We start from the raw sequence: 19,163 nt of genomic DNA on the forward strand, positions 1-19,163 counted from the left end.
TCACCGAATAACCCCACAAGCAGCTTCCTAAGCCATACTGCCTCTCGAGAAGCCATGGAGGCTGCAATGTATTCGGCCTTAGTAGAACTCTGTGCTATCGATGACTGTTTTCTGCTGATCCAGGATATCATGGCTGAACCTAAACTGAAACAGCATCCTGAGGTGCTTTTCTTGTCAGTTACACTTCCAGCCCAATCTGAATCTGTGAACCTGTGTAAATCTAGTTCAACTCTCTCATATTTGAGACCAAGTTTTAGGGTACCTTGTAGATATCTCATGATATGTTTTAGTGCTACCAGGTGTACCTCCTTTGGTTCAAACATAAACTGACTCAAGGCATTAACTGCATAACAGATATTTGGTCTCGTATTTACAAGATACATAAAGGGACCCAATCATTTGCCTGTATAGAGTAGGATCTGAGGGTTGTGATTCTGTTGTTGCTTCCTTAAGTTTATGAAGGTTTGTTTCCATTGGAGAGGTCATGGGTCTGCAGTTTAGCATTCCAAATATTTTCAAAATGTCCACGGTATATTTAACCTGGTTTAGTATAATGCCATCAGAATTCTGCCATACTTCCAAACCTAGGAAGTAATGAAGGAGTCCCAAGTCCTTCATGTCAAATTCTTTAGCAAGGTCTTTCTTACACTGATCTATGAGGTGATCTTTTCCTATGATTAACAAATCATCAACATATAAAATTAATATTAGCATATCACCTTTGTCTTGCTTATAGTAGAGATTTGGATCTGCATCATTCTTTGAGAAGCCTAGCCCTGAGAGATAAGTGTCAATTCTTTCATACCAGGCCCTGGGAGCCTGCTTAAGCCCATAAAGAGCTTTCTTGAGTTTACATACATGAGATTCTACATCATGAATCTCAAACCCTTCAGGTTGCTCTAGGTATACTTCTTGTGCAATCTCTCCATTAAGAAATGTTGTCTTTACATCCATTTGATGTACTTTCCAATCCTTTTGTTGCTGCAATGGCTAAGACTGTTCTTACTGAGATATATCTGGCTACAGGTGCAAAGGTTTCTTCATAGTCAATTCCTTCTTTTTGTGAGAACCCTCTGGCTACAAATCTAGCCTTGTGTTTCTCAATGTTGCCATCTGCAGCATGTTTGATTTTGAAGAGCCATTTGGAGGTGACAACAGATTTTCCAGCTGGCCTAGGAACAATCTCCCAAACATCATTTTTCATAGTGGACTGGTATTCCTCAGACATGACATTCTTCCATACTTGATGTTTAAGTGCATCTAATACATTAGTAGGTTCAGCTTTTGAAAGATCATTCATGAGGGCAACGTAGTTGGTAAGTTTGTTAGGCCTTTTTCTTTCTCTGAAGGTTCCGGAAGGGGCAGCATACTTCTGAGCTTCTTCTACAGTGTTGGTGGCCCATAGTGGTCTTTTCTTGAAATTTTCTCTAGGTGGGTTTTGAGTTTCACCTTCATTTTCCTCAAGACTCTCCCTCTGAAGCTCAAGACCAGGGTCTTCATCTATGCTAGGGGTAGGGATATAGGCTTCAGGTTCTATTGAGCTTTGAGCTCTTTTGAAGGCTAAGTCTTCTTCAAAGATTACATCCCTACTCAGTTCAATATTCCTCTGACCAGGTATATAGATTTTGTAGGCCTTGGAGGTTTCACTATATCCTACAAGTATTCCCCTTTTTCCAGAAGGCTCTAATTTTAATCTTTTCTCGTTAGGTACATGAATATACACAGGGCACCCAAATATCCTAAGGTGGCTGATATCTGGCTTTGTTTTAGTAAAGACTTCCTCAGGGGTTTTATATTCAAGATGGGAGTGAGGACATCTATTTTGTATATATACAACAGTGCTGGTTGCTTTTGCCCAAAGATTGGTATTTAGATTCTAATTAAGAATCATGGCTTTGGCAGCTTCTACAATTGTCCTATTTTTCCTCTCAGCTACCCCATTTTGTTGAGGATTATAAGGTATAGTAAGCTCCCTCTTAATCCCAACATTTTTACATAAATCTTTAAACAAATCTAAGGTGTATTCCCCCCCATAGTCAGTTCTTAAGGTTTTAATTTTATTTCCTGAGTAGTTTTCTGTTAGTGATTTAAATTCCTTAAACATATTAAGGATCTCTTCTGATTCTTTACATTTCAGAAAGTAAATCCAAGTTTTCCTAGAGTAGTCATCAACAAATATTACATAATACAAAAATCCCCCTAAAGAAGGTACGGACATAGGTCCACATACATCAGAATGAACTAACTCTAATACTTTGTTTGTTTTCCTACTACTATTTTGAAAAACACCCTTAGTATTTTTACCTAGGGCACATCCCTTGCATGCCCCTGAATGATATTGTTTTAACTTAGGTAGACCTGTGACAAGGTTTCCCATTGAGTATAAAGCTCTAAAATTTAGGTGACCTAGTCTTCTATGCCAAACTTCATTAGCATCTGTAGCTTCATGGATTAGGGCTAGGTTGGGCTCTGTGCACAGCTCATACAAGTAGCCTTGTCTTTGACCAATGGTTTTAGCTTTCTTGATAGATGAATTCTTTGGCCAAGCCAACACTCTGTTGTCCATGAAGGTCACTTTGTACCCATTATCCTCTAGTGCTGATATAGAGACTAAATTTCTCTTGATGCCTGGGACATATAGTACTCCTTTAAGTTGCAATGATATGCCTGACTTCAGTTTGATGGTGCAAGTTCCAACTCCTCTGACTGGATGTGTGGAGTCATCTCCGATAGTCACTTCCTCATCATTCTCCTCTATCATGGAGTCTAGCACTTCTCTAAACCCTGTAATGTGTCTGGATGAGCCACTGTCGATCACCCAGAAGTTAACCTTGTTTGATGCTTAGTTTGTAAGTGCTGAGTAGAGTACATACTTCTCAGAGTCATCTTCCCCTTTAGTTTTCCTGCTTTGGCAAATGTGGCTTGTTGTTTGGCTCTTTCCGGACATTTGGCAACATAGTGTCCGAATTTGTCACATCTGTAACATTGGATATGAGAGAGATCCTTCTAAGAGATATTCTTGCCTTGACGACCTTTCCTTTTCCTAGATTGTTTCTTTTTGCTTTTCTTATTGGAGTTTGTATTTAGGATTTGGAGATCTTCATCTATATTCTTTTGTTTGATCCCTTTCTTATTTTACCTTGATTCTTCTTGGAGACAGTCTGCCCTTAACGTTTCAAACTTTGGAAATTTAGCCCTTGCATTGATGCCTTGGACGAATGTTTCCCATATACTAGGCAACCCATCTAGAGAAATGAGTGTTAATTCTTTGCTTTGGCTAGCTCATCCCTTAGGGCTGATATCCACATGAAGTAGGCATTGACTGTCTCCCCTTTGATCATAGCTATATGATTTATTTCTCTCTTTAAAGCCAAGGTTCTACTTGCATTGGATATCTCGAATGCATCTTCAAGTGCTTTGAACATGTTGTAGGCCATTTCATGTTTCCTTATGATAGGCATAATATTATTCCTCACCCCACCAACTATGATTTTGAAGGCCTTTTCATTTCCCTCTATCCATGTCGCTTTGTCAGGTTCAGTCTCAGGTTCTGTGGTTTCAGCTTTTACAAATGATTCAACTTTATTTTCTCTTAGAATCATCTTGATTCTGAACTTCCATGCTGAGAAATCATCGCCTCCTCCGAGTCTATCTTCGAATCTGATAGTGCTTGCCATTTGGAGAAATGTGATGTTGGATATATTCTTGACTTGAATTTAACACAAAATTGAAAAGCCGCAAGTTAAATTTTAACTTGGCTCTGATACCATGTAAATGTTTTCAATTTTCTATTCAATGAGCAAGATATATAATGTTATTGTATCTTTCATGTAATTGTCAATTCACTATATAATAAATCTGATTATTATATGGTATGTTGCAGATGGAGAAAGAGCATTAATAAATTTCGATGATCTTCCAACATTCACCGATCGATATATATACATGCAAATAAAGGAGATCAAGCAATACCTTGACCGATCATGTCTATTAGACATGACCGATCAGGATATTACTTGATCACGCCTCTTCAAACCATAATCGTGTTAACCGATACCAATCGATGTGTATGCAATTATCAAATAAAACCGATACCAATCGGTATTCTGTGCATTACGATTTGTAACCGATGTTAATCGGTAGTTAGGCATTGGTTAAGAACTTGATGTTAGTCGGGATTTATATGCAAGGTTATATATATATATATAAATCGAAGAATACGATCACAGCAAGATCATATATATGTGAATATCTACATAAGTTTGAGTTATCATGCATATGATTATTGGTATAAGAAAAACTTAAAATAACATATCGAAGAGTAATTATAATAATCATCAGACAAAGGAATGATAACTGAAGTCTTATCATAGTCTATCGATGAGATAGATGATTGAATGAGAGACTTCATTTATCTCTCATTCAATCATTTATCTTACCGAGGCTATCATGTATCAACACCTATTTGTCTTTTATTGTGATAAATAACACAGGGACATCATTGAAAAAACTCTTTTCACAAGCATAAGAAAGAACGTGGTGGTATCAAGAGATAATACAATAATAAAACAATACCAAAAAATCATGAATCTGAAATGAAGTGATTGATTAAAAGGTGGAAGGCCTTGCCTCTGTTTATTCATCTTTCAACAAATTACATAATGGTAGGCTGAGACATTAAGGCTCTAACACCAATTCATATAAGAGCAAGTTACGCATGCATGCTACACATGATCCAATGGTATATCACAAGTATCAGTCAGCCCATTAAGACTGCTGCCGATACATATAAGTGCAAGCTACATATAATCTATAGCCCAATGGTATATCACAAGTAGAAGTTACCCAACAAGATGGCTTTTGCACTCTAACATCCTCAACACACAATTTGGAGCACCAAAGGAAGGTGACAATAGCAAGACAAATTCTCTAGAAGAAGAGAGGCCTTCAATGCCTTGCACATAAAAAATTTCAATAGGATGAACAATTCCAAAATTATGTGAACTTTACCTCAACAAGGGATTGGACAATGTTTCCAATCTGATAATCAGTCCACAGATATGAAATCCAGCATGCCAAATGCATTTCCTTCTCTAATCTTAATGAACATCAATATGCTTTGTCTTAGCATGATTAATTGAATTGAATCCTCATAGCATTGTGATTGTTGCCCTAGAGAATAGTTGTCTGCTGTTGTGGAAAATAAGCTTCCAATAGAAATTTGTGAATCCACTTCACTCATCTATGATAGATGCTCCTCTGTATTCTACCTCAGTGGTAGCTTAATGCATGTCCCTTCTGCTTCTTGCCAGACCATAAAAGAGGATCAGAACCAAGATGGAACACATATCTAGAACTAGACTTCCTCACATCCAAATCTCTTGCCCAATCCACCTTAGCATACCCCTACTACATCCATATTACCTCCTCTATAGGTCATGATATAAAGCCAAAAAGTACAATTAATATACCTCAATATTCTCTGAGATGCTTCCCAATGACTCTGCTTAGGCTCCAAGAAAAACCTGAAGATGAAGCTTCCCATGACTCTGCATAGGGCAAGGATGAGTCAAGTCAGGCTGTCTATAAATTGTCCATACAATTTAGCATCAAACTATGGTTTAGGACATTGGGTTGTCATCTTAACTCCAGACCCATATGGTGTAGAGTTAGGTATAAACTTTCCTATGTTGAATTTTTTCAACAGATTAACTACATACTTAGGCTGAAACATGAAGATTCCCTCATTCCAACTGCTGAAACTGAATACCAAGGTATTGATGATGCAAACCGAGATCTCTCATCTCAAATGCCTTCTTTTATTCACTCCTCAGGTTGTGGATCAAAGAAGTAATATCACCTATAATGACTAATGGAGAACCATAATCAAAAGAGACCATCTACAATTTTCACAGACATTGTGATCTTTCTCACAGTGTTTAAAGACAAATGAATGAAAGAACCTGTCAATCTTCTCATACCAAACTCCAGGAGCCTACATCAGCCCATAGAGTGCCTTCCAAAGTTTGCACACTAGCTTGGAATAGTCGTACTGATCAAAGCCATCAAACTCGTGTGGTTGTTCACATAGATATCCTCCTGAAGATCACTATTGAGAAGTGCACTCTTCACATCCATCCTGTGCACCTCAGCAAAATTTGGTTGAAAGAGAGAGAATTGTATACAAAATAAACATTTGTCTTCCAATACTCAATACCCTCCAAAGAATATCCTTCTGCCACAAGTTGAACCTTGTACCTATAAATGGACTCATTGCAAATGAACTCAGTCTCATAGATCCACTTGCATTTCACCATGTTCTGACCTGTCGGGTGAGGCACAAATTCCCAAGTGTGATTCTTCATCAAGGAAATCTACTCTTCTGCAATAGCCTACTCCCATTCATTCTTGTCATTGGATTTCACCTAGGATTGTGGATCATAAATATCCATCATCCTGGTCATGATAGCATAATTGATATGTTGTTTTCCAAATAAATCTTTAGATTTCCTTGTCTCCCTTTGCATCTTCAAGCATAACACTGGCCAACTTAGGACAACTACCATTCCCTCTAGACACGAGTTTAGGATTTCCAATCAACAATATCTGATGTGTTGAGATTAGCACCCACACCCCTTTCCTTTAAAGCCTCAACTGATACAACATCAACTAAAACAACCTCAACGAATATCCTCAAAAATCACACCTGAAGGACCCTTCAAACTGGAACTCAATGTATCATTCTCAACCCCATCAACAATTTGGATATCAATGCACTTCAGTGCATGCGTAATTTGAATCAGGGCATAACTTCAAACATCATTGAAGCCTTTAAACTTGTAAGCCTTTGCTTGCGTAACAAGATTACCACCAGCAATCACCTGGAATTGATTGCTTATACCCTTCACAACAAATTTGTTAGAACAAAACTCAATATTATTTTGTTGTGGAGTTATTTGGAAAATCAATAGTAGGTTCACACTCCAATTGGGTACATGGTAAACCTCCTTGATAATTCATCCTTCTAGCACAGTGCCACTACTATAGGAAGAGCTGAATCATCTGCAATGTATGCCCTTCAATTATCTACTCTGCCAAATTTTTGGAACAAATTACCATTCTTGGCCATTTGATGAGTGCATCCAAACATAATATACTCAGAACTGGTAGTATATTATGAAAAACATTAGATATGTGAGCCGCAAGAAAATTATTCTTACTATTAATATTGTGCTTGCCCTAACACTCCTTCAGATCCTCAACTTTTTTCATGATATCCTTCATATTCTTGAAGCAAGTATTCTCAGTATTTCCTGGATTGCAACAAAAGACACACTCCTTATGTTTCTTCTGCATTCCTTTGTGGGCACTCTTATGATCGCCATCTGTAGACTCTTGTTTTAGTATTGCTTCGTTAGTTTTCCCTTGGATACATATTCCTGCTTTGGTTTTGAGTGAAGTTCTGGTTCACCTTGCCCTTAGTCATATGAGCTTGCTTCCTTGAACCAAGCACACCCATCTTTGTGAACTTCTATTGTTTTTGCAATCAAGCTGGAGCACACTCCTGCAAAACACATATTCTTGAATTTCTCCTTCATAATGACTAGTAGAGAAAATTCAAGAGAGAAACACATCATATACTGGCTTCAAGATGTCAAGGACGATCTCAATGATCTCACCATCATTTTCCTTGTACTCCTTACTGCACTCCCACTAAAACAAAAGATCATTCACATGAGATAGATAATTCTCAATCCTGATATATGCCCTTAGATCAATTTCACAAAGCTTATAATTCAACTTGGAAACCCTTCGCTTATCAACTTGACTGAACAATTTATTCAGAATTTTCATCATACCCTTAGGACTCTTTGACCCTTTAAGATTGAAATGAAGCTCTGGTGCAATTTGGATCAGCCAAATCCCTATTTCCCAATCTTCTTGATTGTAATTAGGCATCCTTCTCCTCAACAGAAGGAACCTTTTCTGTCCTGCACCCAATCTACGACAAACTCTTGGTCTTCAATGCCACATCAATGGATGATTCCCATGCCTGATAATTTTGTTCCATCAACACAAGGAATTCTGGAAGTTTGTCCGTCTTTAGAGAATCTAACCACACGGAAGAAATATCCAAATGCCAATAAGAATAGTACTACTGCAAAGATCTTTAAAAATGCTCTTTAGCAGTTCAAAAATGGTCTCAAAAGGAGTTTGTATGACAAAATTATAGCCATTGAAATCTGACACAATTATAATTAACCATTGAAATCTAAGTACTAAAATGCAATTTTACCCACTAATACATTCATACATTTGGGAAAACACTTCAGAAGAGCACCAGTCATCCAGCTTTATAGAGTTTCCTATATTTAAATGTTTTTGCACATTTAGACTTGCATCCCTCACACCTAAAAATTGGGGAATTCTCTCCACATGCTTCCATACCCTTCCCCCCAGCCCCATCATCCTAGAAACTTGGCATATATAAGTAGATTAACATAAAATGAATTAGATTACTAAGTAGAGTATCTCAGTTCTGTCCTCCAACGCTACCTTACAGCTTTGCTAATTAGCTTATACAGCTAAATGAGATGGAATAAGAACATTAGTGATTGTAATGTTACTGTTTTTCCTTCATTTGTTATAATATTTAGAGATTTAAAAAATATTCCATGTGTGAAGTGGTGGAAGAATGCAACTTCATGGAGATTGAAATACGGCATCACACATCAGAGACAATTATAACTTTGTATGATGGTACAAAGAAAATGCAGGCATTGACAAAAACTCAAACAATTCAGAGTTAAAGAGGTGGTGATGCAAAATTAACTTCAAAGAAATCGCCTACTGTAAAAGCCCACAAAATGCGCCAGGCCATGATGATATTCACAACCAATGCCAATAACAACTTTAAAACGATGTTAGCAACCCTTTTTGAACCATAATTTGGACATAGATCATTAAAACAAGTACACAAGGAAAATTGCTATTAGTAATGACCAAAGCAAAACCCAGAACTTTAATGCATCCCAAATAGTTCTTCAGGGGGGTCATATACATGTCTATCAGGGAATGTTTCTTCAAAATCCTGTTTCACTTTATTTCTTAGTAAAGGATTTGGAAAAAGACCCTTTAATAGAACCCTATAAGGTAGCTCCTCAGGTGGATGCGGAGACTGTTTCATTTCCTCGTAAATGTTCATCGCATCTGTAGGTGATCCATATTGTAAGAAACCCCTTATAACTTCAGTATATGTCGGTATATCAGGTTCAAGTTTTCCACTCCTCATATCTTTCCAAACTTGCATTGCCTCTTCCATCTTTTTATGTTTTGCCAATACAATAATCATATCTTTGAACAGAAAAACGTCTGGCTTGTACCAAGGCTCGTTTTTAATCGCATCAAATATCTGCAAAATTGAGCAGTGACATCAATCTATAAACATCTTATACTGCCGCCACAAAACATCGATAATACTATTGAACCCATTTAACGAGAGCAAAACGCCTATAAAACTTCGAAAATTACAGATTATGACATATATAAATGGGGCATTGTATAAAACATGAATATCAATAATAAGACTAAACAACTGAAAAAATAAAAAGCTGAAAAAGTTCAGGCAATAACAGATTATATCAGAAATTAATTGCAAAATGTCAAAAGCAAGATAACCTTACAATGTATGCATAAACCTGCATGCAATGTTTCAGATGCACCCATAACATAAAGAAAGAATTTCTCAACAATTGTTTACTGAAAAGCTAAGTTACTGGTCCTGGTACTGGTTTGGGTTCAAGACTGAGGGTTTGGTCAAAATAAATTTGGAATTGGGTTCGTTTTGAATTAGTCCATACAAAACATATTTAAATAAGAAAAATACAAATATTTGCAGCAGTAATTAAGGTCAAAATACACCACACATGGCATCTTATATTATATTATTTACATAACCACCTTAGTAATAGTTGTGAGATGAAAAAAATGTGCGTGCTAAACTAAGGACTAAAAAGCAAGTTAATTAATCAAGCAAACACAATACATCATACACCTCAAGATTAGAATGGTAAAACTAAAACGGAGAACAAATGATAAACAACGCAAACCATAATTCCCGCTTTAATTTGATGATTCTGCAATTGGATGTGTGCTCATGACATAGGTTCGGATGTTCGATATTGCTCCATGATGTTGATGCAAATGATAATGGATTGATGGATGAAAATGATAATGGATAAGTTGAGTAATGATTTCGGTAGACTAACAGTATGATATATGAAAAGTGGATCAGAGAGGATTTGGTCTAAAAATGGAGGGATTAAATAGGCAAGATGAGGAAGGGAAGGGGAGGTGAAGGGGAGACACTTGTCCTCCAAAAAAGGACAAGTGGCTCAACTAGATGGGAAAGGAATGACATGTGTCCATGAGGACACATGTCTATTTTGAGCAAAGCCACCCAAAAATAGGAAGAGTGACATGTGTCCTTACACATGCCCCCCACTTGGGAAAAGGCCACCCAAAATAAGATATTTTCCCCAAAATTAGGAATTGGTTAGGATGTGCACACATGTGTGGGAGGTTAAAAGGGATAGGATAAGGTTAGTTGGAGGGATGACTAGGCTAGGGAAGTGGGTTGGAAGGATAGGGTTGGTTAGGATAGGATTGGAAAGAGGTTAGGGAGAAAAGTTAGGAGCCATGTGCTCAAATGGGATTTGAACCAAATTAATTAATTAAATTAATTAATCCATGGGCTTGGAAAGGGGATATTTAATTAATTAAAGTAATTAATCAAAAGGGGGAGGATAGGATAATTAATTAATTAGATTAATTAATTAAGAGGATAGGATTGGGGAATTAATTAATTGGAAGAAAGGGGTTTAAATTTGATTAAATTAATTAGTCAAATTTAGGTGTCTACAATAGTCAATTATTAGTCAAACTTGTATGTCATGATATGGATTACAGTCAAAAAATAATGAAGTCAACTGTCAACAATCAGCTATCATTGATCAAAAATCATGTGGGTCTCCAAAAATATCATCACCACCATCCATATTAGATGATGTAGATAGTGGTAAATTAGAAGAATCACAAATAGTGCCACTAGCACTAGCACTAGCGTTGGCATTGGCACTAGCACTCTCATGCTCACTGGTTAGCTCATAGTCATTATCAACATTAAGTGCAGCAAATTGGGAAGTGAAAGCATCCATGTCAATATGCTATGGCTCATTATCCCACTTCCTTGTGTCTCCTTCTTTGTACCCACTGTGTTTGTGTGTAAGGAGCTACAAGTTTGAATGCACACACACCAAGTCCTCTGCCTTTTTTGAGTGCAGTCAATTGTGCTTTACTAAGTGGATGCAGGAGTATGTGCTCCGATCCCTCTTAGATGGAGATGAACTAGCAACCTATTAAGAAAAAAATAGAGAGTTAAGAGTTACAAAATTTTAAAAAATATAAAATTATAAATAAATAAAACTTAAAAGATAAAAGATTTTGTTATAAAACTTACTTGCAATAAAATTTTGATCGCAAGAGGTTGTTGGTGTGTGAATGGTTGGCCATGGAAGTGCCACCAACTATGAGCATCGACCTTATACTTATCTCAAAGAGCATAAAGACTAAAGTCGCTGAAGTATGCAAAATCCATAAAGTCAACCCTCACTACATCCTGTATGTCACAATCAATGAAGAGTCTACGAAGTGCTGCCTTGTAACCTTGAGTGACTTCAACATCTCTTATGGGGCAACTCTTGTTGTCATAGAAAGGAGCTCAACACTTTAGTATTCGGGACTCAAAGCAAAGGCAAGAAGATGTAGTGGAGTGGTCATTTTGTTCCATATCTCTTCAATGATTTTGTGTAGTTGTTTGAAGAATAAGATCTTGCTCTTTTGCATTTATGATGACTTTCATCTTCTCAATCATTGAGTTGATCTCATTATATACCTCACCCAAACAAGGCCTATCCATGTCGGTATAACACATCATGCTCGATTTGGGCTCAATGAAATTGACGAGATACTCAACACAATCCCACCAATTTGTTAGGAAAATGATATCTCAACCTTGCAATTACTGTTGAGTAAGCAATAGACTATGGTTTCTTTGTCCACTACTAAAGCTAAGTATATGGCAGCTACTCATGCTTGTAGAGAAGCCATTTGACTTGAGAAACTATGTTCAAATATCAAAATAAAACAAGGTGCAATGACAGTTATAATGTGATATGCCTAGCTAAGAATCCGACATTTCATGTCAAGACCAACCACATTGATGTCTAGTATCATTTTGTCAAAGATATGGTAGAGGATGGTAAGGTGACGCTAGTTAAGGTAGAGAGTTTGATGAATGTTGTATATTCTTTAACTAAGCCTGTGAGCATCGAGAAATTCAGATCATGTTTGAAGTCTATGGGCCTCTTGGCCCCCAACAATTAAATCATGATGACGATACTCCCTCTCCTCTTGCAAGGTGTTTAACAAGTGGGAGAATGTTAGAGAAATGATATCTCAACCTTGAAATTACTTATAGTAAGTTTACATTGTGAATTTGGACTGTACCTAACTAAGTCACAAATTTGATGGTAAATAAATGTTGTCTTTGCTTGCCCTAGAAGGCAACCCTATTTTATGAGGGCATCAAGTTACAACTGTGTATTGGATTGATTTGTGTGTGAGAGTCTTATAGTCATTGAAATGCCTTCGAATCTCTAATTGGAGATACTCTTGTGAAAGCTTGCTCTACAAGTATATTGTAATCTTGTTGATTCAAAATAATATATCAGGTAGCTTTTGGAGTGTAGGGTTTTTCTCCCAAAAGGGTTTTCCCCACGTAAATCATTGTGTTGTGGTAGGAAGGCTATTTATGTTTATTTTTGTTTAGCATTTGCAACTGTTGTAAAGATCTTAAAGGCTTTTGCATAACCCTTCTCTAAAGATTAGTGTAGGAATTTCATCTACTACCTTAGCTTCCTTACACAAATGTCATCCAGGATCATTTTTTGCCTCCATATGGACCAATTTGGATTGATGACCATCTAAAAAAGTGTTTCACCAACTTTCACAAGTCATCTCAAGACAATTGTGTTGGAGGCAAAATAGATCTCAACAACCTATTTGAAAATCAAAATTAAAAAAAATTACAAAATTAAAATTAAGAAGTTTACTAACGTGAAACATATTCATTATTTAATTTATCTTTAGTAGCTTTAATGTCAAGAATGTTTTAAATATGCCTTGTGACATATGGTGGTTGGTGACAAACATTTGGATCTTTTTAGCCACAATATACACTTGTTTTGGTGTCAATTTTTTTAGCGTAAGATTGAAGAATTGGACAGCACAAAGTGTCCAAAATATGTGTGAATAACGCTCCTCAACAATAACCCAACCGCTCTAATAATTTTGGCATTGTTTGTTATAACTTGCACAACATTTTGAGGGCCGACTTCCTCAATGCCTTGACAAATAATGTTAGCAATAAATGAACCATCCTTCACCTCCCCTTCAAAATCCACTTCTATCGAAAACATCGCCCCTTTAGGGGACACTACAATAACATTGATCAATGGTCAATTTTTTGTATCTTTCCATCCATCAAAAATGATGGACACCCCTATTTTGACCAACAAATCCCTTATGGGCTTGAAAGAGTCATCTACAAATTTCACTGCTTTTTCCAATACGATGCTATGGACCTTCTCAAAACTCAAGCCTTTGTACCTTTTTGGAGCCTCATTAATTGCTTTCACCATTTGTTGCCAATATGGTGAGCAAACAGCATTGAATGTGAAACCATTCACATGGACTCGTCTTGCTATGTGTTGATTGGCAATCTCTCGAGACTCATTATGAAATGCCATTTCCAACAGTTCGTTTGGTCTCTTTTGTGCAGAGGCCACATCTTCTTTAGTGCAGACAAAATGGATGGCTCTCCATAGGTTGAAAATGAGAAGGTAGTGGAGGGGGCTTCATCCTTCAAGATCCTTTCTTTAACAAAGGATTAATTAATTCACAACTTGTTGCTTGATCTAATTTTTCTTGCCCCTCAATATAGGCCAAGAATTGTGCTTCTCGAATGCCATTACCATCTTTTCTTGGACAAAATTTGATGCCTTGTGGCAAGGATCTTGCACAAATGGCCTTTCACTCGATTGTATGATCTCAAATATCTAACTTTAGATTCACTACAAACCCAAACATAACCCCCACAACTTGGAAGTTGTTGTACCATTTCAACATATTTTCAAAGGGGAGATTTGGGTCCATTTTGAAGTAGGGTCAGCTCACAAAGCTAGAACCGATTGCTATTGCAATACCTAAGACAAAAAGTTCAATAAATAACACATTTGAAGAATTGAAACAAATAAAAATACAACTTGATTGTTAATTCATTTTTAAAGATTAAGCATGTGTTATAGATACCTAGAAGAATGAAAACAAACCAAAAACTTGAAAACAAAACAAGAGAGTTCATTTGTAAAAAAATTGTTGAAAAATAAAACCAAAATTTTCAAAAAAAACCTACCTATTTTGAAGAAATCTTCCTCTACGATCTCTCTGAAAACAAATGAACTCTTGCAAATGCATAGGAAAAGTACTGCAATGCCCCAACATTAAGGCATAAACCTGTACATCATGATTCATCTAAATATGATGGTTTTTGTCTAAATGAATTACGTCTTTCTTGCTATCAAGAAATTTGCAATCCATTGTGTAATTTTTGGTGTTGGTCTGTTGAAAATATTAGCTAAGTTCAGATATCTGATTATCGAACTTTGATGTTAAATAATAATCAAATATGTATATGATATCTCAATGTATTTGCTAAATGGGCTGGGCCCAAAATGTAACATGCAAAGACATGTCAATAACTATTGGTCTGGACCCAAATGTCCAACGTGGTAATATGCAATAACAATATAACATGATTTAAATAAATAATAAGAATTGCAAGCCGACCTAGATGTCTACCGCCAAAAGGAGGATATAAATATAACAACTTCAAGATGAAGTAAAACATATTCGTTGTTACTTGCAAATACGATCTGCTCCTCTACTTTAGCGATCTGCTCCTCTACTTTAGCGATCTGCTCTGCTCTTCTACTCTTGGCGAATCTGCTGTTCTACACTTGGGCGAACTTCAAGGACATTGTTAAGCAAGGTTGTCAAGATTGTTTATAATTCTGCTCCAGTCTGTTGAAGTCATCTTCTGCTGATCTGCTCCTTTGGTCTCCTACTGCTGGTTAGGGCAGCATCCTCCATCTTCTTGGCAACTTGCTGTTTGAACAGCAATAAGAGATAAGTCTGTTATGTTGTAATTGCCTACCATTGAGATTGTAAAAGTATTCAAATTTAAGTTCAAATTTGGAATGCTAAAGATTTTATCTTTCTTTAATTTCTTAGTCAATATTCAATGCTATTAATGTGCACTCACTTAATTATTTTCTGATCATGAATTTAAACTTCTTTGGTTGCAGGTGGCTGTAGATAATATTTATGAATTTCAATGTTATCTTCAGCATGCTTCACGGCATATATAGGCATTGCCTTGAGATCAAGGCATGCCTTGACCGGACATGTCTCATGACATATCCGATCAAGACATGTCAAACATTTAAAACAAATGCCAAACATTTTGTAATTAGAAGCGGTTTGTTTATCATTGCATCCGATAATATATCGGTTAGATTCTAATGCAATTTAATTATTAACCGATCACCAATCAGTTTATACTTAATACTATTTTGCAGTAATCGGTGGTAAATGTAACCCGATTATGAATTGGTATAAGAGCAAAATATGTTAAGATGATAACTATTGTAGTTATCATATGACAACACTAATTAGTGTTGTCATATGACAACTAGAATAGTTATGCAGAACCGATTATAATCACAGCATATAAATGAAATCAATGCATAGCAAATACGATCATATCTTGATGCTTATAAGGATGATTATGATGTCTATCGTTAGTATGTAGATTTATCGATAGGATAGATGATTGAATGAGAGACTTCATTTATCTCTCATTCAATCATTTATCTTACTGAAGCTACATTGTTTCAACAGAGATAATACATTATATAGTTTAAGGCTGGGTTTTTCACCTCCACGAGGGAGGTTTTTCCAAGGTATTGGTGTCTTGTGTCTTGCATTTCATTACTATTACTGTTTATTCACAGTCTGATTATGGTTAATTAGTTTGTTTAACATCTGAGCACTTAAAATTAACAGTCGCCAGTACTTCACATAGTGATTGAGCATAATGTATGGCTAGGAGATGTATTCGACAAGGCAACACAGCTTTACCCATCCCGTCACCGCTTCATACCTATAGACTAGAGTCAGCAAATATCCATCATCTTATGCGTTCCATGTCAAAGGGGATGTAGTAGGAATCATAGTCCTAGATACAACCTTGATAGGAGTAGCTGCCTGAATATAAAGAAAACGCAATCGTGCTAAAAGAATTGAATCTCCACAAGAAAGGAAGAGACCAAGAGATTAACCAATTCGAAAAAACCAAGAATATACCTAAGAAGAAATGTTTGTGGGGACATTACCTAGACAGGGCCAAAATATATGTTTCTTTACAAATATAAGGAATATGCTTCATTGCCCAACTCAAAAACAAAGTAAGCATTCAAGAGGTCAGAAAGGGTCCAAAAATATGGATTGCAGCATTTAGAATGTGAGCCACATGTGTAAAGAGGCATTATAAAGAGTTATGCCTCTTAGAGAGAAAAGGTATATTAGGAAATCCAAAATGGAGAAGAGAGATAATCACGAAAAATATATCTTATATCTGATTTTTATTCCTTATAGAATGTAGAACGTGGTTCAGCAAATAAAGGATGAAACACCTCAAAGATCAGAGATTTAAGGACGAAAATCTTAATTTCTCTTGCCAAGTTAGTAGATGAAAACACCTAACATGGACAAAAATTTAGGAAACATTTCAAGACAATTATACAGGTAAAGAAGCTGCAGAATAGAGGAAAGATTACAGCAGAATATAAGTTTAAACTGTGCCTCTTCAATGGAGCAAAGCTGTCTTAACCATCAGGCCCACTCAAGCTGTCCCAGAAATTGCAAACTACAAGTACTATATGAGATGGTTGTCAATATCCCCACCTTATGGAAAAGAATGCAAATCTCCCTACATTGAGTGCTAGGGCAAACATTCTTGCTGGGTATACAAAGATGAGACAATGGAAATCTTACTGTCTGCAAAGCTGAAACGATCCCTCATGTGAATAGGTGTAATCTACAGGCCACAGGATTGCCTGGCCTCTGGCGACCTGATCCATAGAGGATCTGTGAATTCTGCCATCCAAATACACTGAGCCTCAACAGCCCAAAATGAATTGATATATAGTATATTAAAATAAACCTATAGAAAAAGGGGCTCAAGATACCCATTCCAGGGTATCTTGGCGTAATGGTTTAGCAACTCTCGTAACACCATGACCAAGGTTGTCCAAGAGGATGCAGTGTGATATTAACTAGGAGCATTCGTAATAGCGTAAGCCATTTTCTAATTCCTCGCAGTAATAAGGCAGTTTATAACCCCACAAGATATGTTGGGAGAGGGTGTGTTGTGACAATTAATAGGCATACCTTTGAGCATTAATAAGCTAGAGCATAATCGGAGGTTTATAAAGTGCAATCCAAGCTAATCACAGGGACATGAAGGCAGCCCATAACATCACTCAAGACACCCCAGAACGCAGGCTATTTCGAGGAGTTCGAACCCCTGAAACACTAGATGCTGCAAATATGCTACATAGTCCAGTTTACGGTTCACTAAAGGTGACCTAAAACGTTGATTAAAAAATTTGAACGACAATCTTCATCCAGAAACTTTACTTCATCAAATAAACTCGCTCAATATTTACCAAAAATCTAACCACAAAAGTACAAGCCACAGAATATGATCCAGGTAGGTTTTACTAATTAACATAGGTCATGGAGCTTCAGACAATTGTCCAATTATAAAACTATGTCTGGTGCATTTTTTCAGTAACTGTGAGATTTTTATTTGAATTAAAAGCATTGATGGAGCCTAACCTTAAGTGTTAAAGTGATCTCCCCCTGCCTCTCAAGCTCCACCAAAACAGCAAGAAGATCAACTTTCAGCAACCTGGACACGTGGGTTTTCATAAAGCTAGTAAGAAGGGCAGCATCATGTTTGACTCTCTTTATCTCCTGAACGACAAACAATGCTTCCTTGCTTATTAATTTCCTGCTCCTCCATAACGCTCCTCTCGGCCTTCCATCCGACATGCCCCTACTTTTCAATGAATTTATGCCAAAACCTGTCCAGTAAGTGATATCGGTGAATATGCTGTACTTAAAACGCCCCAGAGCATTATTTTCTGCTCCAACTCCATGCCCGAATGCAACTTGTGCACACTTCATCAACACCCTCCCAAGGTTGCCTCTTGACATGGCCATTAATTTCCCCGAACTTCATAAGCTTCGTCAATTTGGTTTTAATGCTTAACTAGAAATCGAACTGTATTTCAGAGGAGTGTAAGCTCGCAGAATTATAGGATTCATTGTTGTATCAAAGTTTTGAAGTTTCAATGTATTTTTTTTTAAAACATTGTTCGCAAGTTACAAAGTATGTAGAAATTTTCTCCGGGCCAAATTTAGGTTAATATTTATTAATTTTAATATTAAGTTAGGAGGTGAAATGTGAAGTGGAAAAAAATATTTCGTTGATAATTGAAAATGATTAATTTTGGTGAAAATTTTAAATTTTGACTATTTTGTTTGTATAATGTTTAGGATTCTAACTTTCATAGGTTTAGTTCTTTTTTAATTTCATGTTTTATCATGTAGATATGATATTGTTAGGATTTTTTGTTATTTTTCATTTACTAAATTTGTCTTTGTCTACTTTGTTATTTTGATTGATAATATTTATGGCTATCTTTAGAGGGCGATTAAGTCATTCAAAAAAAAGTTCTCTTGGGTCAATTTATAGAAAAAGGATTAAGTTTACAGTCATGCTAATAATTGAAATCAACAAGTTTTAACATTACAAATGTTCCTAAGATAAATATACAAATTCATGTTCTTTTCAATACACCAATTTGAAATGTTCTTTTAAGGATATGAGATTATATGAAATGGATGTGAATGAA

The 19,163-nt window shown here is 36.3% G+C and overlaps 1 protein-coding gene across 1 annotated transcript; it reads right to left on the bottom strand.

Moving 5' to 3' along the window:
• Positions 1–8,818: 8,818 nt before the first annotated feature.
• On the bottom strand, positions 8,819–18,610 carry LOC131078899 (protein THYLAKOID ASSEMBLY 8-like, chloroplastic). Its single transcript, XM_058016726.2, has 2 exons — positions 18,082–18,610; positions 8,819–9,412 (listed from the first exon to the last, which is right to left on the bottom strand). Exons 1-2 carry the CDS (start codon positions 18,466–18,468, stop codon positions 9,023–9,025), a joined length of 777 nt encoding a protein of 258 aa, XP_057872709.1. The 5' UTR covers positions 18,469–18,610; the 3' UTR covers positions 8,819–9,022.
• Positions 18,611–19,163: the final 553 nt, after the last annotated feature.

This window comes from Cryptomeria japonica, chromosome 2, assembly GCF_030272615.1.
Source record: "Cryptomeria japonica chromosome 2, Sugi_1.0, whole genome shotgun sequence".
Classification (NCBI taxonomy): Eukaryota; Viridiplantae; Streptophyta; class Pinopsida; order Cupressales; family Cupressaceae; genus Cryptomeria; species Cryptomeria japonica.